This window comes from Rana temporaria, chromosome 2 (assembly GCF_905171775.1).
Source record: "Rana temporaria chromosome 2, aRanTem1.1, whole genome shotgun sequence".
NCBI classification, from domain to species: Eukaryota; Metazoa; Chordata; class Amphibia; order Anura; family Ranidae; genus Rana; species Rana temporaria.
The window spans coordinates 68,278,817-68,306,188 of NC_053490.1; the positions used below are offsets into that span (position 1 = coordinate 68,278,817).

General features: G+C 45.6%; 1 protein-coding gene across 2 annotated transcripts in view; it reads left to right on the plus strand.

The window, feature by feature from the left end:
• Positions 1 to 23,540, plus strand: part of RNASEH2B (ribonuclease H2 subunit B) — a 43,108-nt gene extending 19,568 nt beyond the window's left edge. Inside the window, exons 7-11 of one of the 2 annotated variants that reach the window (XM_040340323.1) lie at positions 3,573 to 3,678; positions 7,049 to 7,130; positions 8,613 to 8,655; positions 8,958 to 9,032; positions 23,282 to 23,540. In XM_040340323.1, the coding sequence (XP_040196257.1) occupies positions 3,573 to 3,678; positions 7,049 to 7,130; positions 8,613 to 8,655; positions 8,958 to 9,032; positions 23,282 to 23,389 (414 nt within the window). In that variant the 3' untranslated portion in view covers positions 23,390 to 23,540. The remainder of the gene's footprint in view (positions 1 to 3,572; positions 3,679 to 7,048; positions 7,131 to 8,612; positions 8,656 to 8,957; positions 9,033 to 23,281) is intronic. The other variant, XM_040340324.1, reaches the window with a different exon arrangement.
• Positions 23,541 to 27,372: the final 3,832 nt, after the last annotated feature.

Sequence of the window (27,372 nt, forward strand, 5' to 3'; positions counted from 1 at the left end):
TGGCTCGGTTCTCGGTGCAGAGACACAGGGGGTCAGTCTGAAGCTGCATCCACTGAGGTAATTGTAATTAGAAAAAAACAGACTTATTTTTTAATTAACATAAATTTTTGAAAGTACTGTTCCATTTGTTGTACGTTAAAGAAAAAAAGGGCTAAAAATCCGTAAGTATTGATAAGTCAGCTGTAGTCTAAGTTCCTCTACTATTGTAAGTTTTCAGTCTTTGGAGCAATTTGTTTATTACATTTTTTTACCAATTAGAGACTACCTTTGTAATAGAACTATTTGTATTCAGCGACAGCAAAATGTAGGCTATTTCAGGTGCCTAAATCTCATTGTTAATTTTGGTGCTGGCATTATTAGAATGACGGAATGTGCTGGTCATTTTTTCTTTCAGCAGTCACTGATATTAGGCCGTACACACGTTTAGAAAATTGTACGAAAAATTCCGCTTTCAAAGCAATTTACTGCCATAATCCAATTGTTGGTACACAGCTTTCGAGAGCCGACCACGACCGTTGATCTGATATTATCCGATCCGACAAGCACAAACATTTCTCATGTACGATACCAGATTGTACGATTTTTCATTTAATCAGTACAGTTGTCGTTCGGAAATCTAATAGACATTAGCGCTGCACGATTCTGGCTAAAATGTGAATCTCAATTTTTTTGCTTGGAATAAAGATCGCAATTCTCGCGGCGTAACATCTTTGACATTATACAAAAAATTGTGCTAATTTCATTTTTTTTTTTTTTTTTTTTTTTAGTATTTTTCCCCCCCAAAAAATGCATTTGAAAGACGGCTGTGCAAATTCAGTGTGACACAAAATATTGCAACAACTGCCATTTTCTAGTAGAAAATACTGATTTCAGCTTGTAAACAATAAATGTCAGAAAAGGGCTTGGTCTTTAAAGGGGAGGTTCACCCTAAATATAAACTACAGCTTATCCAGACTAGCTCATTATGTACATAAACATTTGGCTATTACATTTTTTTTTGTTGCATTCAAATACCGTGATTCTGTTGTTTGAAGAAGACACTTCCTGGTATACCTCCCGCGGGAGTGGGCGTGTCTATTCTCTTCTCTTCCCCAGCGCCCCAGTGTTTGCTGGGAGTTGTTCGCACTGTCTCCTGGGAGCATCGTGTCATGCTTTCCAGGAGACAATTCCCAGCGACGAAATCTCGCGGGATTTCACTAATTCCGCCATTCTGAGCTATAGCTGATATTTATGATGCTGTGTATGCTATTACAACGGGGCGTGCACTTTTCATGACGCCGCCCGTTGTGATGGCAGTGTTGACGGCTGCTCGCCGTCAACACTACTCATGTGGGACTTCCCGGAAGTATTTGCTTGTGGGCTTCACAATGCCCACAAGCAAAATGGAACATTCCAGCAGCAATTTTTGTTAAATCTTTATTTACGGTCGATTCACAGTGCGGATGAATAGAAACATAAGACAGGTGAGTACAAGGTTGCCAACCCTAAAACCCTTAGATGCACAAATAAATAAAAAAAATCGATGTCCCACAGAACCCCCGCTTTAAGTGGTTAAACTGACCTCATTTTCACACATAAGTTCATTCCTTTTGATCTAGAAGATATATGAGAGATACGTTGTATTTCTTCTTTTCTCTATCTCCAATGTTGCATTTTTTTTTATTTTTTTTTTACAGCTCTGAGCGGCTCTGCACTTGTCACATAGAATCAAGGAAATGTCGGTTAAGATTGTGAGGGTTAAATCGAGATTGCGATCTTTTAACGATTAATCGTGCAGCTCTAATACACATACACTTCCGAATTTTGATTCTGTCGTACAAGAATTTTCATCACCTTTTAATAAACTCTTCATTTTTGATATGAGGCTAGCATGCAAAACAAAAAACGGACAATTATTTGTTTGATATTCTCATTGTGTGTACCAGGCAATATATGGTGTTGCCCATCAAGCATGCATGTTCCTATGATCTTCAGATAGTTGCCTCCTGGGCAGGGAAGGCAACTTTTAAGCCCCGTTCACCGGTTTTCCTGCCAGGAAAACTGTGGGGAGAGCTTTTGGCCAGGAATCCTGGCCGTGTGTATGCTTCCTTGCCGTTTTCCTGTGTGTAGGCTTTCTATTTTCCCGCTGGGATTCCTGGCGGTTTTAAACCCGGCAGTTTTGCTATGGGGAAACGCTACAAGGAAGCATACACACGGCCGGGATTCCCGGCCAAAGCTCTCCCCGCAGTTTTCCAGATGGGGAAACCCGGCCATGTGTACACGGGGAAACTTATATCGCTGGGAATCCCGGTCGTGTGTACGGGGCTTAACAGTAGTGTTTTACTAGCGTAAGGGTAGTCTGCCCAGCATGTTCACATTTTCTATGCATCTTAATAGAATATGGTCCAGAGAACAATATGGCGAGCTGGCACTACAAACCTCCCTCTGAAAATACTAGATTTTGACTAAACAGAAAACGCCTGTGCTAATAAAGTGAGCTTACAGACTTTGTCAGCTGCTGGTGTGCCCCGAACTGTGATCCTATAAAGTCCAGTGCAGGCACAGTGCTATATGCTTAAAACAAATGCACAACTCGGTGAAATAAAGTCCATAAAAACATAAATCGTCAGCCTAATATTATGTGCAGTTTTGTAACCATGCTCAGTGAATTTGTGATCCAACTCATTGCCTCCACACCATCCCAGTTGGTCAAATGCATGCCACACATTAAACCGAGAATATCGACTCCTTCAATTGAGAGAAAAAATGCTCAAGATGTCACCTGGTAGGTACGCATCCCAGTATCAATCTTCCAGGATGTCCCGTCTCTTATTTGCCACCCCAGGTAATCATTTGCCCAATTTATTTAGTGAACATGTAAGGTGGAATGAGACAAGCCTCTCATAGTGAAAGCACCATAGGAAAAACCATAAATAATCCAATGCACTTGCATAACAATTGCAGAATGTACTCGGAAACAGAAGTGCCACTATGTGTGACTAGTGTGTTTCACCAAGTCAATGTCTCTACGCGTTTCAACTTACTGTGAATGATTTTATATATATATATCAATTTCATATAAACCCTAATGCTAGATGTCTGCCTTTTGAGGCACTGACTGAAAGCAATTGCATAGCTGGTATATTATAAAGAAAATGCACTATTTAAATGAAGAACATAAAATGATAATTAAATGAGTCCTTCAATAAATATTATCAGTTCACCATATATTTTCAACTATGTCCATACAAAATGTTGTAATAACTTCCCGTGCAGTCGTGCTCCGAATACACTGCAATTTCTGTCCCGGATTTTCAAATGCTCTTGGGTCCAATGCGAATTCTTAAACCGGGGTCAGTATAGCTACAACTGGTCTCCCTCTCAGCAATCTCCCAAGTATTTCACATCAATCCATGGGAAATTGTTTCACTCAAGGCTCATCTATAGCAGCCTTTACTTGCGTAACAGTTGCCACAGATAAGCCTTGAGTGAAAACCTTTCCCATACATTTTTTTTTATTTTAACTAGAAAGCCATTTAAATAAACCCCTGGATCTTATTTGTGTTAAAATGTTGCTTGCATGTCTTTTATAGGTTGACCAGACTGTCAAAGTTTTAAAGAACAATGATGTGTGCGTGGGTGGAGGAGTTCAATCTGCCAGCTTTGTTCGGATCAAGCAGGAATCTGATGTAAAAGAAGGTAAAAACCCCAATTTAAAAAAATATATATCTTTATTGCTCTGAAGTGTGTGTGTGTTGTTTTTTTTTTTTCCCAGTCTATAAACAGCGGAGTCCCCACTGAGCCGGTAGAGAATCAAGTTTTCCTAATGACTATAAACTACATCAACCTGTCAAGCACGTTTTCAACGTGCTAGAAGATGTTTGTTTGAAATCCTGTGTACAGTTAGCTTTAGCTATAATAAAGTGGTTGTAAAGGCAGAAGTTTATTTTTAATGCATTAAGATGAAAACCCCCCCCCCCTCTTACTTGCCTGAGCCCAACTCGATCCAGCGCGAGAGACTGCACTGTCTGGGACTTCCCCTCGTTGGTTGAGACACAGCATTGGCACCCGCTGCTGTCAAAGTCAGTGAGCCAATAAGGAGAGGGGACGGGGCCATATCTGAATCAACACAGGAAGCTGCGGTTTGGCTCGGGCAAGCTGCTTGCTGTGGGGGTACTCGGCAGGAGGGAAGGGTCAGTAGCGCTGAATAGGGACCCGAGAAGAGGAGGATTGGGGCTGCTCTGTGCAAAACCATTATACAGAGCAGGTAAGTATTACATTTTATTTTTAAAAAAAATAAGCCATTAGAATCGTTTTAATTTCTGCAATATAAAATACTTTTTGTAGAGGCTTTATGTTAAAATATGTTTAAAAGAAAAGTTATGCAACAATTTTCTACTTTCAAGCTCTAAAGAACTTGGAATTCATGTACCATTGACACACCTTTTTGTTATACACCCTCTCTAGAAATTTTAGATCATGTTTGAGTTGAACTGGAGAAATTTTGCTCATCTGGCAGATTGCTGCAACATGCTGGGAGCAGAAGCAGTGTACGCTATATATTTCAGCATGTCCTGCATATGTCTAGCATTAAAGCAGATTTAGGAAGCCTTCTACTCTGGAGAATTCTCAGGAAATGTGTTTGATTTCCTTGGCACGCTTTCTCTTGAGGTTTTGCATTTTAAAATGATAAATGAATAGTCAGATTTACTTTGTTCAATTAAAATGCAGAGCTTTCAGTTCAACCTTTTACCATTAATTTTTTACTGTGCCATGATGGTCCTCACTAGTCAAGTTAATGTCTTTTCTACTGTCTTCTATGCTCTCTCAGCAGATTCCCTCTTGCCCCCCCCCCCTCTTTTCCTTCTTTCCCATTCCTTTCTTTCCCTATCCTTTTTTTGTTTTCTCCCCTTCTTATTATTCATTGTTTGATATAATTTTAACGTATCTATGTTTATGATGTTTTACGGCGCAAGCACTGCTGCAGGTTATATAGCCACTTGGCCCACTCGCTGCCACTTTACTTGATATATCAGTTATGTCATTGTTATGCTGTTTATACTACCAAAAATATTAACTTTCAACCCTAAAATACAGAGCTTAAAGAAGTCGAGATTGGTGTAAACATTAAATACAGGAGTCTCTACTTTCTCTGAAGAAAGGCTGGATGCAAAATCTCACATTATAAAGTTGTAGTTAGAGGAATGACCAGAGCCAGTAAGTCATTGAGGGAGGAGGTGCCCAAACCCAAATTGGGTGCTCTTGCCTCATGAGTTTGAATTGCAAAATGGCAATTGGTGATTTTAAAGTACAACTAAAGACTCCTTAAAACCAGTACCGAATCCAGTTGTGTGATCCAGTTAATTTACCTTCCCAGAAAGAGACATAATTCTTCTTTGTTTGTGTCTCCTTCATTCCACCTCCCAGACACTGAAGTTCACAGTGGGAGGGTTTCAGCCAGAGACAGTCCTGTCAATCCAGAAAGTTTTTTTTTTTTAAATGAAGTATGATATTCCTGGGGAAAAAACGAAATTGCACTCCCCTAGGCGGATGTAGCATCCCAGTATGCAGGGAGTGGCTGGCTAAGGCATGTGCGTGGATTCCGACTATAAAGTTGGGATCTTTCCCAAACCTGTATATCAGGGGACCCCAACCACTGGGCCACGACCCATTACCATGCCGTGGCCTCTGTGCAGCTGGGCAGGCAGCATGTCGGAGGCGGGCGGCATGAAAGAGCCAGTGTTCTGTGAAAAAGCGAGGTGGATGAGAGAAGCATCCAGGCGGTGAAAGATGACATCTCTCTCTACTCACCCCACATCACAGCTCTTCCGCCCTCACAGCCCAGCCTCTTCAATGTCGGAGGTGCAGTGGTGAGCAGAGGGATGATATCATCTCTCACCGCCTGCCCCGCATCTCTCTCTCCTGCCCTCACTCAGTGCTGACCACTGCACAGAGGCCTGCCTCTGTGCTAAATGGACCAGTGCTGCCACCAGTGCAGAGACCATCCACATCTGGTGGCACTAGCAGATGATGTGGCAAGTAACAATCTATATCTGGTGATAGGCGACGTGGCAAGTGACATGCTCAGGGCTCCCACTGATTCTGCCTTATGGTGAGTTTAACTATTTCATTGTATGTTACAATGTAATAATAGAAAGAATGCACTTCAATCACCCTGACACCATAACAACCATGGTGCCGGGATGATTGAAGAGCCAACACCAGCCATTGACCCGTCAAATTGCCCATGAAAAATCGCTTACCCCCCAATGCGCCCCTCATTTCCCTTAGCACAATTTTCTTCCATGCAGCCGGTCATCGGTGCCAAAAAAAGTTGGGGACTGCTGCTGTATATAGCTTGTTGACGGTATGTTTTGTAGTATGCTTAGAAAAATCGCCACTCTCCCAGTCCAGTCTATGTTGTTAACATGTGAGAGATGGCCTCAGGCTGAGCACCAGCGGGACAATAAATCTCCTTTTTTTTTTTTTTTTTGCTTAGAGCGGCACTACAAGCATATTTGATTTACTGTTGCAGTGTTTACCTTCAAACTTTTATGTGACTTCCATAATTTTTTAGTTTCTTCTTCGATAATTTTGTTATTGTTTTACGTATATAGATTTGACACGAGAGAGCTTTCACTGGCTCAGGTCAGACTTATCTGGGAGAAGCCTCCAATGAGCTGAATGGAAAAGGGTCTTTGTGTTATAAGTGGGTTATCCTGCTGATTGGCAAGAAAAAGTTAACAAAAAAAAAAAAGATTGCCTAATTTCTGTGATTCCATGGTTTTTGTACATATATCCTGAAGCACACTGCACAGGTTACAATCAGATTGTACAATCTCCTTTTTAACTTTACCAACAAGTTTCTAGTGCCTGTCTGATTGAACAGGTAGGTCCTCATAGTACATGACTTTGGTAAATGTAAAGTTACTTGTAGAGAGATTGTACGGTAAAATTGTAGTGTGAAGTCTAATGAAGTGTTTTAAACACTCTGGAATATCCAGGCACTGTAATCAATGTGAACATTGTTTTTCAACCTCTTAAACCTCCCTTTTTTTTTTTTTGACAGAGGACTACCTCCGGTATGCTCATGGCTTCATATCAGAATATATACCAGAAGAACTCCGCACTGAGCTGTCCCAGTATCTAAAGTAAGATTTACACCCTACTTTACATGTTTTAGATTATAAAATATTATAGTTATTTAGTGCTAGAACATGGTTGGCAATCGTCATATAGTGAAATCCAAAGTGGCAGTATCTCTTCATAGGCTTGCTCCAGACATCCTTCTACTGACTTTACCTGTGCTTCCTTGATGCCTCTGCCTCTTCCCAAGCCAGCGCTGAAATATGACTGATATCCACAACCCAAGGGATCGGTGACATTACTGCCCCCTTCATAAGGCTGAGCTTGTGAGGAGATCACATGCTTCTCTATCCTCGGTAGTGTCGGGTATTGTGGGCGCCTACAGTGGAGGAAGAAATAGCGAGGGTTTGCTTGGAAGGAGAATATATAGGGTTTGAGGGGGTGGATTTTGCAGAAACGCTCTCACAATGCTTGGACAAGGTGACAGCATTTTTTTAACTGGTCAAAAACTAGTATACCATCAAAGTTACAGCAAGCATTTCCAATTAAAGGCTTTCATAATCCACTTAGCATTAGGAGACGAGGTTATTCAGAGTATGTATTTTTTTTTTTTTTTTGGTCCTTCTGTTAGCATCCAATGGAATGCTGGAAAGCCATGACCCATACAGCAGGCTGCATATATTGTCTTCAGGCTTTGTGGATGGCTCAGAGAATAGTTAAACAAAGGATGAGAATAAGCAGTCTGACATTCTGAGGCTGATTCACTAAAGACATTGGCCCAGATTCTCAAAGGGCTTACGACGGCGCAACGCAATATGGGCCGTCGTATCTATGCGACTGAATCTTAGAATCAGTTACGCATAGATAACCATTAGATCCGACAGGCGTAAGGCTCTTACGTTGGATCCTAAATTAATTTTTTTTTTCGCCGCTAGGTGTCGCCTCCGTCGTTTTCCCCGTCGGGTATGCAAATTTTAGGGACGGCGCGTGCGCATTAGGTTTGGCGCGGGAACGCGCCTAATTTAAATGCTATACGCCCTCTACCTGCCTAATTTAAATTAGGCGGGCTTGCGCCGGGGGATTTACGCTACGCCGCCACAACTTTACAGGCAAGTGCTTTGTGAATCAAGCACTTGCCCGTAAAACTTGCGGCGGCGTAACGCAAATGAGATGCGTTACGCCGCCGCAGAGATGCAGCGATCTACGAGAATCTGCCCCATTGAGACTATTTTTACAATAAATTGCTTGAAGGCTTGCTTCAGTTCCTGTTTGCTTCAGTTCTTTTAGTAAAATGGCCTCATTATTATATAGTAGATAGGAGATCTATAAACTTAATTTTGGATTACCATTCTAGTCCTGTAGAGCTGCATACTGAAATGTCTAGGTCGTTTTGAGAACCATTAGAAAAGGCTAACTAGTGTAACTTGCTTTCCTTTTTCCTGTAGAAATTGCATATTTTCGCCATGGTTTGGGGAAAGGGTTGTGACTTGTTCTAAAAGATAAAATGTCAGCTTAAATATTTAATAATTCTTTATTTTACCATACAGCCTTCCAGATATCTCCAATGCAACTCCTGAACCTCCTGCAAAGGTAAATGACGTAGAAATGTGTTTGTGTATTGCGGTGCGGTGCTCTGTAGTTTAAAAAAAATCTAACTAACACCTTTCCTTCTTCCTTTTTAATGTGAGGCACTACAATTTTACTATCACGCTCTTAGAAACACTTTCATTATCGGGCAATAATGGGTCAGCACTGGTTTTGTTTTATTTTATTTTTATTTTTTTGCATGTCATTTTGAATTGAAGGTTACTTTTACACTGTAACTAGTGGGAAGTTTTCATAAAATGGTAACCTGACAGTAAATTGAGAACTTCCCCAATCTAAATTTACAGAAAAGGAAAATGTCTGAGAAACCCGTGGAAGCAGACGAGGACTACACAAAATGTAATTCCAGTTCAACAAAAAAGGTGGGCATTTTAATCTTCCTAGTTCATGGATTTTTTACATACATACATACGTACATACATTTTTTTTTTTTTTTTTTTTTTTTTTTTATTATTTATGGCGGCTTGTGTAGGGAATAAATGCTATACATGTATGATACATAATCGTAGCTCTGCTATATGGAGTTTCAGTTTAATATTTATTTCACAGAAGGCCCTACTTCAAGGCTGACGTGATGTTTATCTGCAGACCATGTCGCAGTAACCTTACCATTTTAGAGATTTTTCACTTTTTTTATTTATTTATCCCTTTTGGTTAATGGCTTATTTTTGAAGTTCGTTTTTTTTTTTTTTCTGTAAACTTATTTGGCTTGACTCTGTGGTTTAGCTCTCCTCCTTCCTACTGATGCTCTGCCTCCAGACCTCTATTCTATCCATGTGATTTGCATGATATTTCAAAGCATCGTAACTCAAGTACTTTGAGCTTGATCAGTTGTATATCAATAAATATACCAGTTCTCATTGGTGGTTGAAAACCTGTTTTACAATCTAAGGTTGCCCACAGAAAAAAGAATGGTGACGCGGAGGATAAAAGTTCCCTTAGAACAGAGAGGTGGTATAGGCAGACATTAACAGCATGTATATTTCAGGGGATGGCAGTTGAGAAAGGTCCCACCAAAACTGCACCCCTGGGCCAAAGCGGCCTCCAGCTAAGCCTATTGATGTGAGCTTGCCATAAAAAAAAAACAGGAGGTCTAGTGGCTGAATGTGAGTGAGCACTAGCAGACTTGCCAGCTGTGTGTGTTTTTTTTTTTTTTTTTTTTTTTTGCAGGGGGTGTATAGGAGAGGGGCATTGATGGAAAATCTTTTCTGGTTGCTGTTGAGTCCACCCCAATGTCATACGTTGGTACTGAGCATATCTGAATTCACGCTTCCAGTTTGTAAGCATAAATGGTCAGTCCAAATGGTTTTGGATCAGAATTTGCCTATGTATGGGAAATTTCACTAAGTTAGGACAAAAAATGACATAAAAATCCCATAATTTCCTCAGTATCTGTTATTTTGCAAATTTTGTATTTATTCCTATTTGTTAATGTATAAAATGGACAATTTTCAGCTACAAAAAAAGACACTCTCTCTCCAAATAATTGAGCTTTGATGTTTTAGGGGGGAAAGGGGTATTTGGACTTTTTTTGTTTACCCTAACACACTGTAAAGTAAGAATGCTTTAAAAAATATATATTTTGTTTTATTTAATTTACAAAATGCAAAGTGAGCGAACAGAATAAAAATCTAAATCAAATCAATATTTATAGCTAGATTCAGGTAGCCGGATGCATCTTTAAGGCGGCGTAGCGTATCGTATTTACGCTACGCCGCCGTAAGTCAGAGAGGCAAGTGCTGTATTCACAAAGCACTCGCCTCCTAAGTTACGGTGGCGTAGCGTAAATGGGGCTGGCGTAAGCGCGCCTAATTCAAATGAGGATGAGGGGGCGTGTTTTATGTAAATGTTATGTGACTTGACGTGATTGACTTTTTTTACGAACGGCGCATGCGCCGCCCGTGTACATATCCCAGTGTGCATTGCTCCAAAGTATGTCGCAAGGACGTATTGGTTTCGACGTGAACGTAAATTACATCCAGCCCCATTCACGGACGAGTTACACAAACGAAGTAAAATTTTCAAATTTCGACGCGGGAACGACGGCCATACTTAACATTGACTAGGCCAGCTATTTGTTCGACTAACTTTACGCCGGAAAAAGCCATACGCAAACGTCGTAAAAAAAATGTGCCGGGCGCACGTACGTTCGTGAATCGGCGTATCTAGTCATTTACATATTCTACGCCGAACTCAACGGAAGCGCCACCTAGCGGCCAGCTGAATAATAGCACCCTAAGATACGACGGCGTAGGAGACTTGCGCCGCTCGTATCTTAGCCTAATTTAGGCGTATCTGGTTTCCAGAATACGCTTAAATTTACGCCGGCGTAACCCTACCTGAATCCAGCTATTAGTGTGTATTCCCTTTTTGGCTTCAAAACTGTATACATTCTTCTAGGTACACTTACACACAGTATTTGAAATAATTCAGCAAGTAGGTTGTTCCAAACAACAAGTACTAACCAAAGATCTTCCCAGACAGACTCGATGTGATTAAGGTTCTGTGTGGGCCAAACCATCACTTCCAGGACTCCTTGTTCTTCTTCAAGCTGAAGATGTTTCTATCTAGAAATGCCCTCCATCAAAAAATGCCTATGGAGAGTCTGCGCATGCACAGTACACAACATCACTCCCGCTGATATGTTGCGCAGATCGTCTGAGGCAGTGTCCGACGATCTGCTAAGCACCGATGAAGACTGTAATTGTCAGATTCTGCCGCGCTATTGCGGGACAGGTTTTGTGTGTGTTTTAACCCACCTTTAGACATGGCCAAAACCCACTGTATAACACACCCAAACCGCCTGCAACAGACAGAAAACACGTTGTTCAATACAGCCAAAACCCAACTCGCAACAGTGAGGCAGAATCTGACAATTTAATTTTCTCTCGGCGCTTCGCTGTCGGATGCTGCCTCTGTGCCATGTTGACTTCACGCCAGCTGGTCAACATATCAGCTGGAGTGACGTTGCATACTGTGCATACGCAGACCCATCGGAGGCATTTTGGACGGAGAACATTTCTCAAAAGAACACCATGCTATAGAATTGGGGCCAATCGCATGCCTCCCTGTTGGCATGATTGATAAGTATCTGCCTGTATTTCTTGAGGACACCATTGATTGTGTAACATTGAGGACCGTAGATGCAGTGGTTGGCCAAGGAAACTCAGTGCAGCTATTGAAAGACACATCATGCTTGCTTCACTTCAACATTGCTAATGGCACTGGTGGACATCTTCCACAGATCTGGCAGAAACCATTGGGGCCCAGGTACACCCATCTACTGTGGTTTTCATGCAAGAATTGTGGCCAAAAAAAACAATACCTTCGACATGAAACAAGCGACTCAACTATGCATGAAAACATAGGGACTGGTGTGCAGGAAAATGGCAGCAGGGGCTCTGGACTGATGAGTCAAATTTTGAAATATTTGGCTGCAGCAGGAGGTAGTTTTCGAAGGGCTGGAGAGTGGTACAATATTGAGTCTGCATGCAACAGTGAAGCATTGTGGAGATTCCATGCTTTGGTCGGGATCAATGGTGTCCTCAATGCTGAGAAATACAGACAGATACTTATCCATCATCCCATACCATCAGGGAGGAGTGCGATTGGATCCATACAGCCAATGTCACTAGGACTGTTTTCCGTTTTAAAGAACAACCAGGGGTCCTGGAAGTGATGGTTTGGCCTCAACAGAGCCCTGATCTCAACATCATGGAGTCTGTCTGGGATTACACAAAGAAACAAGGATTTGAGGCGGCCTACATCCACAGAGGATCTGTAGTTGGTTCTCCAAGATGTTTGGCACAACCTACTTGCAGAGTTTCTTTAACCACTTCAGCTCATTAAGGTTTACCCCCTTTATGATCAGGCCATTTTCTCTTACGTTCATGGGCGGACACAGCAGCCTTTGACTGTAGGGTTATATCCGCTTCCTTCCAGGAGAGTTGGGCAGAAATACAGCGCTTAAAGTGTTAACAACCTTTCTTTAGTGCAGCTCCTCCCAGGGGGCGTGGTTCCCTGGGTATAACCCACACACTGCTCTAGCAGCCTCAGTTTTTCTCTACCTAAAGTCAGAGGACAGGCACTCTGGAGTCCTGTACTCTGGAGATTTTTTTTGCAATTTTTTTTTTTTTTTTTATTGTTTTTGTTCCTGCATTTTTGAATCCTGAGATTCTTCTATCTACTGCCGACTGGGTGACAGGCTGGGTCTTGACTCTTGAAGTCCCCTCCATGTTTGGCCATCGAGCGTGTGCCGGCCCTCAGCTCAGCTCTGGGTCGTCCACAACAGGCCCCTTTGCTCCAGGGGTGGCCGGGGAACATCTTGTTCTTGGGGCACACATATGACCGGCCTTCATGGCTTTGTCACAGTGTGTCTGGCCGACAGTCATGCCGTTTAGCGGACGTTGGTTCTGTCTGGGATACCTCCAGCCGGTGGTCGCAGGATGGGTAAGTAGTGGCCCCTTGCTCAGGTAAGGTGGTATGGCTGGAATTTTCCCCTGGGAGGTCGACTGAGGGCTTGCCCTGCTTTCCCCTCTCTGCTCTAATTCCTCTCCCTCCTTTCCCATTTGGGTAGCAGCTGTGAGGGGGGGCTTTCTGGTGTCTCTTTATTACACCGGGGCCTGTGTGTAAGCGGGGGCTGTGTGTGTTCACTGAGGGTCTGTTGTGTGCTGCGCTGTGTGTGTGTAATCTGTGCTGCGCTGAGGTGCTGTCACTCTGGGTTCTTTTTAAATGCGCAACGGCCGCTATTTTGCCGGGGTCGCGCTTTCTATTTTCTTGTGGTCCTATGCTGTTTATTTTTTTCACTCTGCGGCCATCTTGGATTTCGTTTGGCCTTGTGCGGCCGTTTTAGCGCTGCAAAAAGACCGCAAATCTGCCTGAGGGGACAGACGCAACGCAGCCGGCTTGTCAGCACACCTCAGACTTGTCTCAGCTCGCGCTGCACCAGGTGGGGTGGTGAGTTCCCTGGGGGGCCCCCATACTCTGTTGTAACGGCCAGGAGGTGACCAGTGGTTGGAGGTGACCAGTGATCAGTGCTTTGCAGTGAGGGTGTCACAGCGGTGGGGCATTATGGAGCCTGAACCAGGTACTTCTTCCCCAGCAATGCCTTAGTTAACCCTTGATGCCCCTCCCCCTGCCACATCTGTTGAGGCAATGTCGGCTTTCCTGGAGTCTTTTCTCGCCAGGTTTGAAGCAGCTAGTGCCCAGAAGGGGGGTAAAAAGCGCCCCCTTCCCGAGCCTGCTTCTGGGGATGTGTCTGACGCAGAGTCGGACCCTGCTATTGCTGCCTCTGGTTCTGTAGTGTCAGAGGCTGCGGGTTTAACCCACGCGGACAGTGGGGATGACTCTGCTTCAGGGTCAGTTGCTGACAAGGAATTTGGAGCTCTTATTTCTGCGGTGCGTGATACTCTGAAACTTGAGGATGTGGCGGAGGCACCTGAGGTGCCAGTCCCTTTTGGGTTCCGCAAACCGCCACGCACCGCCAAAGTGTTTCCTTGTGTTCCTTATTTGGACGATATGTTGTACAAGGAATTGGATACGCCGAAAAAGGTTTTTGCTGTTCCAAAAAAAACTTTGCAATCCATTATTGTGACGGTATTGGTATGATATCCCCGTCAAAGATTCCCTTCTTCCATAAGAACATCACCCAATATTCCACTAGGAGGAATATTCCTGAGATCGCCCATTAAGCCACACATGAGTCCAGGCTTACTGCTAGAACAAGACAGAGTTTAATGTTATAACACAGAGCTTATATGTAATTTCCAAAACTGTTACAATGACAAATCTCCGCCCCCTCACACTGGGGCTTCCATACAGATGATTAGGCAGACACGACGGAGCCGATTCTGAAAACACATTTTCTTTAGACAATGACATCAGTGACGCTGATTACTAGTTGTAAAGAATACATTAACTAGACAGCTCGACCCCGCGTATAGAGAGATAATTACCACAATGGAGCAATCAGAATAATTAACACAGGCCACTTAAACACAGATCTCCTTCACACAACACAATAGATCAATTAACCTTTAGAAATAGTGAGGGGACATTAGCACTTCAATAACCTGTTAGCCGAGGACTGAATCACACATGGCAAGCAGGGAGAATTAAACTGAAACATATAGGCAAATGCATCACAATGGCCCCCCTTTTTCTCCCTGCTCCGGCAAACCCGGTTGGACCTTCCCTGGTCTAATAGGGTTGACGGGTTCAGAGCTTTTAGTCCGAGGTTAACTCCATTTGGCGTGACTGACCTCCCTTGGCAACTGCTTCAGACTCAGGTATGCCACTAGGTCGTCAGATCACACGCCGTTCAGTCCCCATGTGCAATCTGCAGAGTCACCAGAAGTCAGTGTGAAGACGGCGAATGGGTCTGTGCGCCGCCATCTAGGTGTCCCGCTATGGGAGGGGCAGGTTATGGCTCTGAAGTGACAATCACAGGTGATTCATAAAAAAGAAAGTTATATTTGTTGAAATGCTGTAGCACCGGTGCTCAGAGTTCGGGGGGGGGGTCAGGGCCTGTAACGGCTACCCAGCTAGGAAGAGGGTCTCAGCCGTTGGAGAAGTCCTTTTCCCTGGCAAGCTGCGATATGCAGGTACCGCCGGTATATCCCATCGAACGCCCTTTCAAGAAACGAGACGGGCTACGTTTGCAGAGTCAAGCAGGACTGACTTTTATTGCACATTTCACCTCACTTTTTATATGGTTACAAGCTTACATGAACAATGACACTCTCCGCCCCCCCCCTTCACACACATACTTTGAAATAATGACATTCCCTTGAATCAATCAGTCTCTAGACCATTTGGCTCCAATCTTATTTAACATGACTTGATCAGACAATAGAATTCAATTAAACACTCACAGATCATCCCATTAGCATACACCTGGCAGGAGGCTGTTACTACACAAAGGAGAGTCCATTAGCTATGTAAAGGGAATATTAGCATTCGGCAGTGAAAAAGTCCCTTGTATAATTAACCCTTTGAGCTCAGAATACAATGTGGTAAATCCAATTGTAACGAGCCATGCAGTTCTTTGTAGACCTCACTGTAGGAGTATTATAGGATGTCCCGGCAGAATAGTTCATACGTCCGTTACAGGGCCCCATAGGGTCAGCCACCCTCTGCTCCCTCCGCAGCCGCCAGTTCTCCTCTTTGAGCTTCTCCAGCTCCATCTCCAGTTCATGGAGCCTGGGGAGGTCGGCCTGCTGTGACCTCAGGTGGTTGTTCTCCCCCTCCATGCGGCTTATGCACTCCTTCAGCTCGATGTACTCACGGATCAGCTCCTGCTTGCTCATGTCCTGCAGGCTCTCCACGTGGTCCTTCATCATCAGGAACTGGGTGGTGGTGTAAGGGGCCACGGGTGGGCCCTTGGCGAACATCTCGGCCCGCATCTGGGACGCCCGCTGCGACTCCCTCTCCTCCAGTCGCTTCTTATCCTCCCAGGTCAGCTTGTTATACGGCTTCCAGGACCTCTTCTTCTTGGGGGGTAGCCGGCGGTGCCTCTTTCTGCCCAGCTCCCTCCAGGGCCCCTCCGTCTCATGGCTGTCGCCCATGACTAGCTGACAATGGTGTTCCCTGTTGTCCGTAATAACAGATTGTACCGTGAGGACTTCGTAAGGGGTGCCCAATGGTTCTTCCTGACCCAGCTCCTGGAGATCCCAAGCCGAGTCTACACAATGGGCTGCTGCTGGTGGGCGGTACCCAGGTTGAGACCAATTTGACCTGGTGTTGTCATTCATGGGGCAATTCTGCTTGAAGTGACCCAGCTGTTTGCACCGGAAGCAGCGTTGTTCGTTGTCCTCCTGGCGTGGATAGCGAGGGCTAGATGTCATCGGTCTGTTAGGAGGTTGGTATCTAGCGGCTGGTGGGTGTGAGGGCGCCGTTGGTCGTGGAGGTTGTACCCGTGGTGTGACCTGGTTTGTCTTGCGAGTATCCGCATATTCATCCGCCAACTTTGTGGCCTCTGGTAGAGTCATGGGCCTGCGATCTCTCACCCAATCTTTGACATCCGTCTGGATGTGATTGTAAAATTGCTCCAGAAGCATTGGTTGCAAAATGTCCTCTGCGGTGGTGGCCTGGCTGCTGTTAACCCAGTTAGAGGCCGACAGGGATAACTGGCATGCCCATTCCGCGTAAGAGTCTTCCGTGGTTTTGCGCGAGTCCCTGAACTTCTGTCGGTGGGACTCTGGGGTTACTGCATAACGAGCCAGAAGCGCTTCTTTAACTCGGGCGTAGCTATGGATATCCTGATCTGGCACGGTCCGGAAAGCATCAGAAGCTTTGCCTGACAGTTTGCCTGACAATATTGCAACCCACTCTCTTCTAGCTATTCGGTGCAGGTTACATTGTCTCTCAAAATCTGCCAGGTAGTTATCAATTTCACAGTCCTTTTCATTAAAAGCGCTAAACGGAATCTTCCTTGCGTCTGCTGTGCTGTACTCACTGTTTGGAGAATGTGCGGCTGCTTGTCGGACTGCTGCCAGTTTTAACTGTAGCTCTGCGTTTACTAACAGGTCCATCACTTTCAGCACCACATCCGTCGTTGGGTTCGGACCAAACCATGCTAGCTTCTCTCTCATTAGCTTGTTGGCTGGCGATTCCTCCTCCTGAATCACTGGTGTCTCCATCTCTTGTACTGCTGGCGTTGCTGCAATCCCGTCGTCCTGGTCTAGCTCCATTGATTCTGCTATGATGACCCGCTTGGTTTTGTTGCTAGCAATCCTTCCACGAACTTCCAGTAGTTCTTCCAGTGTCTGCTTGGAATCCGGGTGTAAAGGAGAGTAGAAGGGAAAATCCCTCTGCTGCCAACCAATTGTGACGGTATTGGTATGATATCCCCGTCAAAGATTCCCTTCTTCCATAAGAACATCACCCAATATTCCACTAGGAGGAATATTCCTGAGATCGCCCATTAAGCCACACATGAGTCCAGGCTTACTGCTAGAACAAGACAGAGTTTAATGCTATAACACAGAGCTTATATGTAATTTCCAAAACTGTTACAATGACAAATCTCCGCCCCCTCACACTGGGGCTTCCATACAGATGATTAGGCAGACACGACGGAGCCGATTCTGAAAACACATTTTCTTTAGACAATGACATCAGTGACGCTGATTACTAGTTTTAAAGAATACATTAACTAGACTGCTCGACCCCGCATATAGAGAGATAATTACCACAATGGAGCAATCAGAATAATTAACACAAGCCACTTAAACACAGATCTCCTTCACACAACACAATAGATCAATTAACCTTTAGAAATAGTGAGGGGACATTAGCACTTCAATAACCTGTTAGCCGAGGACTGAATCACACATGGCAAGCAGGGAGAATTAAACTGAGACATATAGGCAAATGCATCACAATTATCCCTTTGAGGAGGACTTTTAAAAAAAAGTGGGTCTCTCCTCCGTCTGTGGAGCCTTCCGTGTCCAGATTAAGCAAGGCCACCACGTTGCCTGTGGAAGGGGCTCCTGCATTTAAGGACCCTGCTGATAGGAGAGTGGAGGCTATGGCCCGCTCCCTATTCACTGCAGTGGGTTCGGCGGTGAGGCCGGTTCTGACCGGGACTCTGGTGTCACAGACTCTGACTGAAAGGGCGAAGCTCCTGCTGCAGGAGCTGGAGGAACAGGATGCTTCCGAGACCTGTAAGGACCTGGCTGAACAATTGGTTCAGGGTCTGAAGTTCGTCTGTGAGTCGGTCCTGGATACGCTCCCCTTGCTTTCCAGGGCTTCCGCCTATGTGGTGGTATTGCGCCGCCTTGTGTGGCTGAAATGCTGGTCTGCAGACCAGTCCTCTAAAAAGGCCTTAGTGGATTTGCCCTTTAAGGATGCCACTGGTGGTAAGAGCACACTGCTCCCACAGTCTAGGAAGGGCAAGGAGCCTCGCCGCAAGCAAGGACCCTGCTTTACTACCCCAAAGCTTTTTTTTGTGTGCCCAGCACGGCGGGAAAGAATCCGCAAGGCGCTAAGGCCCCCGCTGCGGGGCAGAAGCGCACCTGGTACCGCAAGCCAAACAAGCCTGCGGACAAACCTGCTTCCACATGAAGGTCTGCCCGGGTCTCGGCTTCGCGGCTCGGTGGAGGTCTCTTCTCTCCGACCATTGGGTTTGCGAAGTGGTTGCCTTGGGGTACAAGATAGAATTTCTCTCTTGTCCTCCAAACAGATTTTTTCCTTCCAACCTCCAGCTTCCTCCAGTTCGCCGGCAGGCCCTGTCAGGGATCTACTGGACAGGGGGGTGATTGTACCAGTTCCCTCGTTGGAACGGTTTCAGGGGTTTTACTCCAATCTGTTCGTGGTCCCCAAGAAGGATGGGGTCCACCCTATCCTGGACCTCAAGGCCCTCAATTGCTTTGTTAAAGTGCAAAAGTTCAGGATGGAGTCGATTCGCTCGGTGATAGCGGCACTCCATCAGGGGGACTTCCTAGCGTCCTTGGATATCATGGACGCATACCTATATGTTCCTATATGCGCAAAGCATCAGAGGTTTCTGCGCTTTGCGATTGGGGAGGATCACTTTCAATTTGTGGCCCTCTCGTTCGGCTTGGCCTCGGCACCGTGGGTTTTCACCAAGGTGCTCGCCCGATACTAGCCCTGCTGAGACAGCGAGGGATCGCTATCGTGGGATATCTGGACGACCTTCTCCTGCGAGCTTCCTCAGGCTCAGAATTGGAGGACGTGTCTATCACGTGTCAAACTCTCCAAGAGTTCGGCTGGCTTCTGAATATCCAGAAGTCAGTGTTAGTTCCGTCCCAGAGACTGGAATACTTCGCGGAGGCAAGAGTGTTCCTCCCGACGGAGAAACTGAAGACCCTGCAATCTGCAGTGAAGCAGTTGTCGACCCAGAAGTGGTCATCTCTTCGATTCTGCTTGAGAGTTCTGGGTCTGATGGTGGCCTCTTTCGAGGCGGTCCTGTATGCCCAATTCCACACCAGGGAGCTACAGAAGGAGATTCTGTCACGTTGGGACAAGCTCCCGTCTTCTCTGGATTACCAGACTAGTTGGGCCATCTGGTCAAGTCTTCCCTGGTGTGGTGGCTGACATCTCCGGTGCTTCGGAACGGGAAGTCTTTTCTGCCGTGCCGCTGGACAGTGGTCACGATGGATGCCAGCCTCTCCGGCTGGGGGGGGGCGTTTGAGGGCACCCAGTCAGCCCAGGGGCGCTGGACTCAAAAGGAGTCCCGCATACCGATCAATATTCTGGAGCTCCGAGCAATCAAGCTGTGCCTTGCCAGGTGGTCCCTGGAGCTGCAGGGCCGACCGGTCTGGATCCAGTCTGACAACGCCACGGCCGTAGCGTACGTCAATCATCAGGGAGGCACAAGGAGCTCAGCTGCACAGACGGAGGTCGCACACATTCTTCGGTGGGCCAAAAGGTCCGTTCCGGCTCTATCGGCCGTGCACATTCTGGGAGTACAGAATTGACAAGCCGACTTCCTAAGTCGCACAACTCTGGATCAAGGGGAGTGGTCTCTCCACCCGGAGGTGTTTCAGGGTCTGTGCCAAAGATGGGGCACTCCAGACGTGGACCTCCTAGCGTCCCGTCTCAATCGGAAGGTGCCACGGTTCGTGGCCAGGTCAAGGGACCCGTGGGCGGACGCATCAGACGCGTTGGTGGCACCTTGGGGTCGCTATCGCCTGATTAACGCCTTCCCTCCTCTGAAGCTTCTTCCTCGCCTGCTGCGCAGAGTGGAAGCTGAAGGGATTCCAACAATCCTGATTGCCCCAGATTGGCCTCGCCGCTCCTGGTACGCGGACCTGGTGCGTCTGGTGGCAGACGTCCCCTGGCATCTACCCCTGAGAGACGCTCTCCTGACGCAGAGTCCGATCTTCCATCCTGCTTTACAGTCGCTGGCTTTAACGGCGTGGCTGTTGAGAGCCAGGTACTAAAAGACCGGGGCCTGTCGGGCTCTGTGATCTCTACCATGCTACGTGCACGGAAGTCTACTTCACGTAAGATTTACCATCGTACGTGGAAAGCCTACATCTCTGTGTGAGGAGATGAAGTGGCACCCTTGTACATACGTGGTGTCCCGGATTCTGCTGTTCTTACAGCGGGGAGTGGATCAGGCTCTCGCCTTGAGCACGGTCAAGAGTCAGATTTCTGCTCTGGCTGTTTACTTTCAGCGTCCCTTGGCAGCGCACTCCTTAATACGCACGTTTGCACAGGGGGTCCGGCATGTGGCCCCTCCGGTGCGCCCTCCACTGCCCCCATGGGACTTGAATTTGGTCCTCTCGGTGCTTCAACAAGCTCCCTTTTGAGGACATTCGGAAGATCCCTTTGTTGACTCTGTCAAAAAGGTGTATTTTCTGGTGGCAATTACCTCGATCAGATGGGTGTCTGAACTGGCGGCCTTGTCCTGCAAGGCCCCCTACTTGGTCATCCATCAGGATAAGGTGGTACTGCGTCCGCAGCCCTCTTTTCTTCCTAAGGTCGTTTCGCCTTTTACATTAATGAGGACATTGTTCTTCCATCTTTATGTCCTCAGCCGAAGAACCCGAAGGAGGCCATTTTGTATTCCCTGGATGTGGTTCGGGCTCTTCGAGTATACTTATCGGCGACGGCTCCATTCCGGAAGTCGGACTCACTGTTTGTGTAAGTGACTGGTCCCAGAAAAGGTCTGGCAGTCTCGTCGGCCACCATTTCTAGGTGGATTCGACAGATTGTGCTTCAGGCCTATGCCCTGAAGGGGCGGGCGCCTCCTTTTCGGGTCACGGCGCATTCGACCAGGGCGATCGGTGCCTCTTGGGCTTTCCGTCATCAAGCCTCTGTGTTGCAGGTGTGTAGGGCAGCGACCTGGTCGTCGGTCCACACTTTCTCAAAGTTTTACAAGGTGGATGTGAGTGCATCTTCTGATGCCTCCTTCGGCCACAGGGTGTTACAGACGGCAGTTTAAGTTTGGAGTTCCTCCGTTGAGTAACTCCGGTTTTGTTTGGGGTAAAGCTTGGTTTGCTGTGTTGTTTTTCCCACCCCTCAAACTTTTTGACACTGCTTGGGGACGTCCCTACAGTCAAAGGCTGCTGTGTCCGTCCATGAACGGAAGAGAAAATACGATTTTTGTACTCGTCGTAAAATCCATTTCTCTGAGTTCATGGACGGACACAGCACCCACCCCTCCTTTGTTTGTACTGCTTGTTACGAACTGAGGCTGCTAAAGCAGGGTGTGGGTTGTACCCGGGGGAACCACGCCCCCTGGGAGGAGCTGCACTAAAGAAAGGTTGTTAACACTTTAAGTGCTAAATTTCTGCCTAACTCTCCTGGAAGGAAGTGGATGTAACCCTACAGTCAAAGGCTGCTGTCTCCGTCCATGAACTCAGAGAAATGGATTTTACGGTGAGTACAAAAATCCTATTTTTTGCGATACGATACTGTGCTGCTATTACTTGCAATTGCGCGGTCGCGTGACCCTGTACCCAAATAAAATGGCGGTGGTATTTGATCACCTCAGCAGTTTGAATAGTTTGCACTTTCTGCTATAAAATCTACCCAATAAAAAAATAAATGTAAAAAATAAATTTCTTCATCAATTTTGGCCAATGTGTATTTTGCCACATATTTTTTGTAAAAAAAAATACCAATACGCGTATATTGATTGATTTGCACAAAAGTTATAGCGTCTACAAATTATGGGATATTTTATTTTTATTTGCTAGTAATGGTGGTGATCAGCGACTTATAGCAGGACTGGGATACTGCAGCAGTCAAATTTGACACCCAACGAACACTTTTTTTTAAAAACTTTTTGGGGACCAGTGACACTAATACAGTGATCAGTGCTAAAAAATATGCACTGTCGCTGTACTAAAGACACTGTCAGGTAAAGGGTTAGCATCATGGGGCAAGCAAAGGGTTAAATGTATGCCATGGGAGTGCTTACTAACTGTGGTGGAGGTGCTTTGACTGGGCAAAGTAAAGATCAGCGTTAATGCTTTGCACAGCGGTCTGCCTTGTTTACATAGGCAGACTGCCATTCTGCCTGTGTCCTCAACGATCATCGGGTTTCGGCTGCCCTAGTCTGCCGGACCCGCTGATTGGCTCCCGTTGTGTCCAATCGCAGCGAGAGTGGGTTGCCCGCGGTGCGCGCTCTACAGACCTGGAAGTGACAGATCCCATGCTAGGTACGGGATCTGGCACAGGCCGGCTGTCCTGCCTGCCCACAGTTTGTGTGTGGGGCAGTCCGCATGTGGTTAAACTGTGTGCAAGTGTACCTAGAAGAATTGTTGCTGATGTGAAGGCAAAAGGTGGTCACACTAAATATTCAGGTAAGCAGGCAGGTAAGTTCACCATGTTTTTTTGTGGGGAAAAATTCACACTGTGAATCGCACAGGAAACATGCAAAACATTCCTGCACAGTTCACATGCAATTTAGTGCGGTGCAATTTGAGCACATTCATTTTGAATTGTTCAAATGGCACCGCATCCACACCAAAGTCATGCATGCAGACGTTTTAGAACATGCTGCAACCAAATCGCATGGTTTTATACCATACAGTCCTGTGCAGGAAAACACATTGCGTTGGCAAGCATGAATAGGAGATGCAGTTTGCTATGTAAAATGTATGCCAAGTTAATTTAATATTTTGTTTTGTTGTAGGCCAATAGCAAGATGACTGCAGCCCAAAAATCTCTGGCTAAAGTGGACAAAACTGGGATGAAAAACATATCTTCTTTTTTTAGTCCAAAAGGGAAGAGCACAAAATAGAAATGTAGGAAAGGACGCACACGAACTGTACATGAAAGAAAAGATGTTTTATTTAAATAAAAACTGTTATTTTTGAATTCTCTGTCAGAGCATGTATTTTATATGCTGTAATAATGGAAATTTTGTAGTAAATACATTTTCAGTGAACACATATTTGGACTGTATTTTTGGCTAAACCATGCTGCTTCAGAAATTACCAAGAGTAAATTATGTATAAAGCGGGATTAACCTGAGAAACAAAAAATATTCTGTTGCAATTTACCAATTGTTAGATGTTGTGCTTGCCGCCAATTTTTTTTTTATTCTCTTCCCTTTAAATCGCCAGTTGAAAATAGTCGGCAAGGGTTTTCTATTACATAAACAACATTTTAGTTTTTCTGCTTTTGTGTTTTTATAAAACCTTTCCAATCGCAAAATCTAATTTCTTCATAAATTGTACGTGATCCAGCCTGTCTGTGCTGGCCGCCCGCAGTAAATGTACTGTGGCCAGTCGGCAAGTGGTTAATTTATGTATTCATTTAACTGCTTAAAAAGTGTTTAGCTAGAGTTCAGATTTAATTTGATAGATTTCATCTAAATCTGTTAGTGCATCTAAAGGCCTGTACACGCGATCGGATTTTCTAACAATTGTGTGATGGCAGGGTTTTGTCGGATAATCCGACCATTTGTATGCAATGCATACTAGCACATTATGCCTTTTACCTTGCAGGGAAGAGGGTGTCTCTCCCCCCCTCAATGTTTAATACCTTTAACCACTTGCTTACTGGGCACTTATACCCTCAATGTTTAATGTTTTTAACCACTTGCTTACTGGGCACTTATACCCCCTTCCTGCCCAGGCCAATTTCCAGCTCTCACACTTTTAATTACAATTGCACGGTCATACAACACTGTACCCATGTAACATTTTTATTTATTTTTTTTTCACACAAATGGAGCTTTCTTTTGGTGGTATTTTATCACCACTGGGTTTTTATTTTTTGCTAAACAAACGGGAAAAAGGGTTTGCTAAATTTTATAACAAAATATAAAAAAAAAACGGGTATTTTTTCTCCTGCACTGATGAGGAGGTACTGATAGGTGGCACTGATTAGCAGTACTGATGGGCTCGGATTTGAAGCACTGGTGGGCACTTAGGGGACCAATGTCCCTCTAACACAGGGTTGTCCAAACTTTTTTCAAAGAGGGCCAGATTTGATGACGTGAACATGCGTGAGGGCCGACCATTTTGCCTGACATTCTTTGAACCATTAAAATTCGGTCTAAATGTGTTCGTTCGAGCACTAATACACTGCCCAACAAAAATTCTCTTGCCTCTGTGGCTGTGTGTGTGTAAAGAGATGATCTCCGATGTGTTATTTGGCTATACCGTATTTATTGGCGTATAACCCGCACCTTCACTTTAAGAGCGAAGTTTCAGTAAAACAAAATGTAGTTTTAAATAAAGAACTGTGAAGCAAAATAAGGGTCAGTGCCCATCTGCAGACCCATCATTTGCCTTGAATGTAGCCTCACCATTGCTAGGAATGCAGCATCCACTTTTGCGAGGAATGCACCACCATTGCCAGGATCCAGATGCAGCCTCTTAGGAGAAAATGTGCTGTATGTGAGTCAAAGTTAGGCACCAATTGAGAGAAACCACTTTGCCCTGAATGTGTCGGTAGTCTGGTCAAGGATGATTCTGTGACGACACGTCCGTTAAGGATGAGATTGCATCCACGTTCCAATCTTTTAAAGCAGGGATATCAAACTCAATTTCATTGTGGGCCCAATCAGCATTATGATTGTTCTCAAAAGGGCCGGTTGTATCTGTAAGATTAGATATCCAGTGCATCCCCTTCCCTTACATTAGACGTCAAGAGTCACCCCACCTTTAGAAGTTGCGTCCCCCCACTCTACCTTACATCACAGTGCACCCCCCTTTCCTTATGCTGCTGCTGGGAGGAAGCTGAATGCATTGGTTGAAAGCAGAAAGTAAGGGTCTGGAAGAGGGCTGGAGCTCTTCTGCAGCTGCATGAGAGGTGCGAGGGCCACATGAAATGGCCTGGAGGCCCGCGGGACTTGTGTTTGATACCTGTGTTTTTAAAAGGATGATGGATAGGATGCAGGGTCCCTCGACATCCCTATCCAGGGCAGTGAGTAGGCCTTCCCTGTCTAAACCTAGTCAGGAAGAGGGAACCCAGGTCACTCGCCTCCTCTCAGGCAGACTAAGCGTCTGAGGGAGAGGAGGATTCCTGCAGGGGGTCCAGGTACAGGTTGTCGCTGGACGGTGTGGGGGACTTACTCAAGGCGATCTATGACATCTTGGAGATTCAGGAGGAGTCGGTATGACTCTTAAAGCACAACCTCATGTACCAAGAGTCTAGTGCGCAGAAGGTCGGGGTATTCCCCATACATAAGTCTCTTGTGAAGTTGATCTTGCTGGAGTTCCTCTTAGGCAGCCTTAAGCGTAGATTCCCTTTCGAAAAGGATGCGGCCCATCCTTGGAAAAAAAAAGTTCCCAAGTTGGCTGCACTGCTGGCCAAGGTCTCTAAAAAGACCGATTTGGCTTTTGATGACCTGGGGTCACTTGGGGACCCCATGGACAAAAGTGGGGATGTGCTGTTAAAAAGGGCTTTGTCTATTGGTTTAAAGCCAGCCCTAGCAGCTACATGCATTGCCAGAAACTTGGAGTGTTGGTTAACACAGTCTCACAGGCAGGCACGTCCAAGCCGCAACAACTTAAATATATTCCATTGTTATTTAAGGCAGTTGGTTTTTTGGCAGATTGCCTCGGCAGAATCTGTGAAGTTGGCAGCTAGGTCAGCAGCACTGGTGAATGCCGCAAGAAGGACTGTGTGGTTGAAAGCTTGGACGGGTGACGAACCATTGAAACAAACTTTGTGGATTACCTTTTTCAGGTGATCACCTGTTTGGACCTAGTCTCCAGGAGGCACTGGAGCTAACTCGGGATATTTATTTATTTATTTTCCCCAGAAAACAAGAAAAAGGCAGACTAAACGTTTTTTTCAAGGCCCCAGGCTGCAGGGCCAACGGGAGAGAGATGGCCACCCTAAAAAGCACTGGGTAGGGCACAAAAGGCAAGGAAGAGGAGGAATCTTATTCAATCTTCCTCAAGCCACAATGAAGCCCCAGTGACTCCTGCATCCCGGTGGGAGGGAGACTGGGGGACTTCCTTCCACAATGGACCATGGCAACTTCAAGTCCATTCATATTAGACATAATGGATAATGGCTACAAGTTGGCATTCAATTCCCCTTTCCAGCTTTCTGGTCACCTTTACCCAGAGATTGGGAAAAAGCAAAGGCTCTGAGTCTTCTGTTAGGGGAGCTAGTGGATCAGCAGGTGCCTCAGAAGGAACGCTGCCAGGGAGTATATTCCCATGTGTTCGTGGTCAGAACGCCATCAGGCAAGTTCAGGTTAATACTCAATCTCCGGCCTCTAAACAGGTTTGTGAAGTACAAGCGCTTCAGAATGGAGTCCATTTTCATAATAACAAATCTCCTGTTTCCTATGTGGCAACAATCGATCTCAGGGATGCATACCTGCATATCCCAATACATCAGGTTTTTCAGAAGTTTCTCAGGCTGGCTAGATTCAAAAGTTCTTCATTTTCAGTTTTGGCACTTCCATTCGGACTAGCACCCTCTCCGAGGATTTTTATGAAAGTCCTGGCAGAGGCTTTAGCCCTGTTAAGAATCAAGGCCATTACTGTAATCCCCTACCTGGACGATCTGCTGTTTGTTGCCCAATCCTTTCGGCAACTGGAGGAGGACTTGCAAGAAAAGAAGCACAGGATTTCCTGCAGTCCCTCGGTTGGTTTATTAACTGGGACAAGTCCCAACACAGGAGGTGCAGTGTTGGGGTACAGAATCTCCTCAATAGAGATGAAAGTCTTTCTCCCTGCAGCAAAGCTTGAGAAGATCGAGCAGGCAGTGGCATGGCTTCAAACCAATCAAGAAGCCCAGATCAGAGAGGTCATG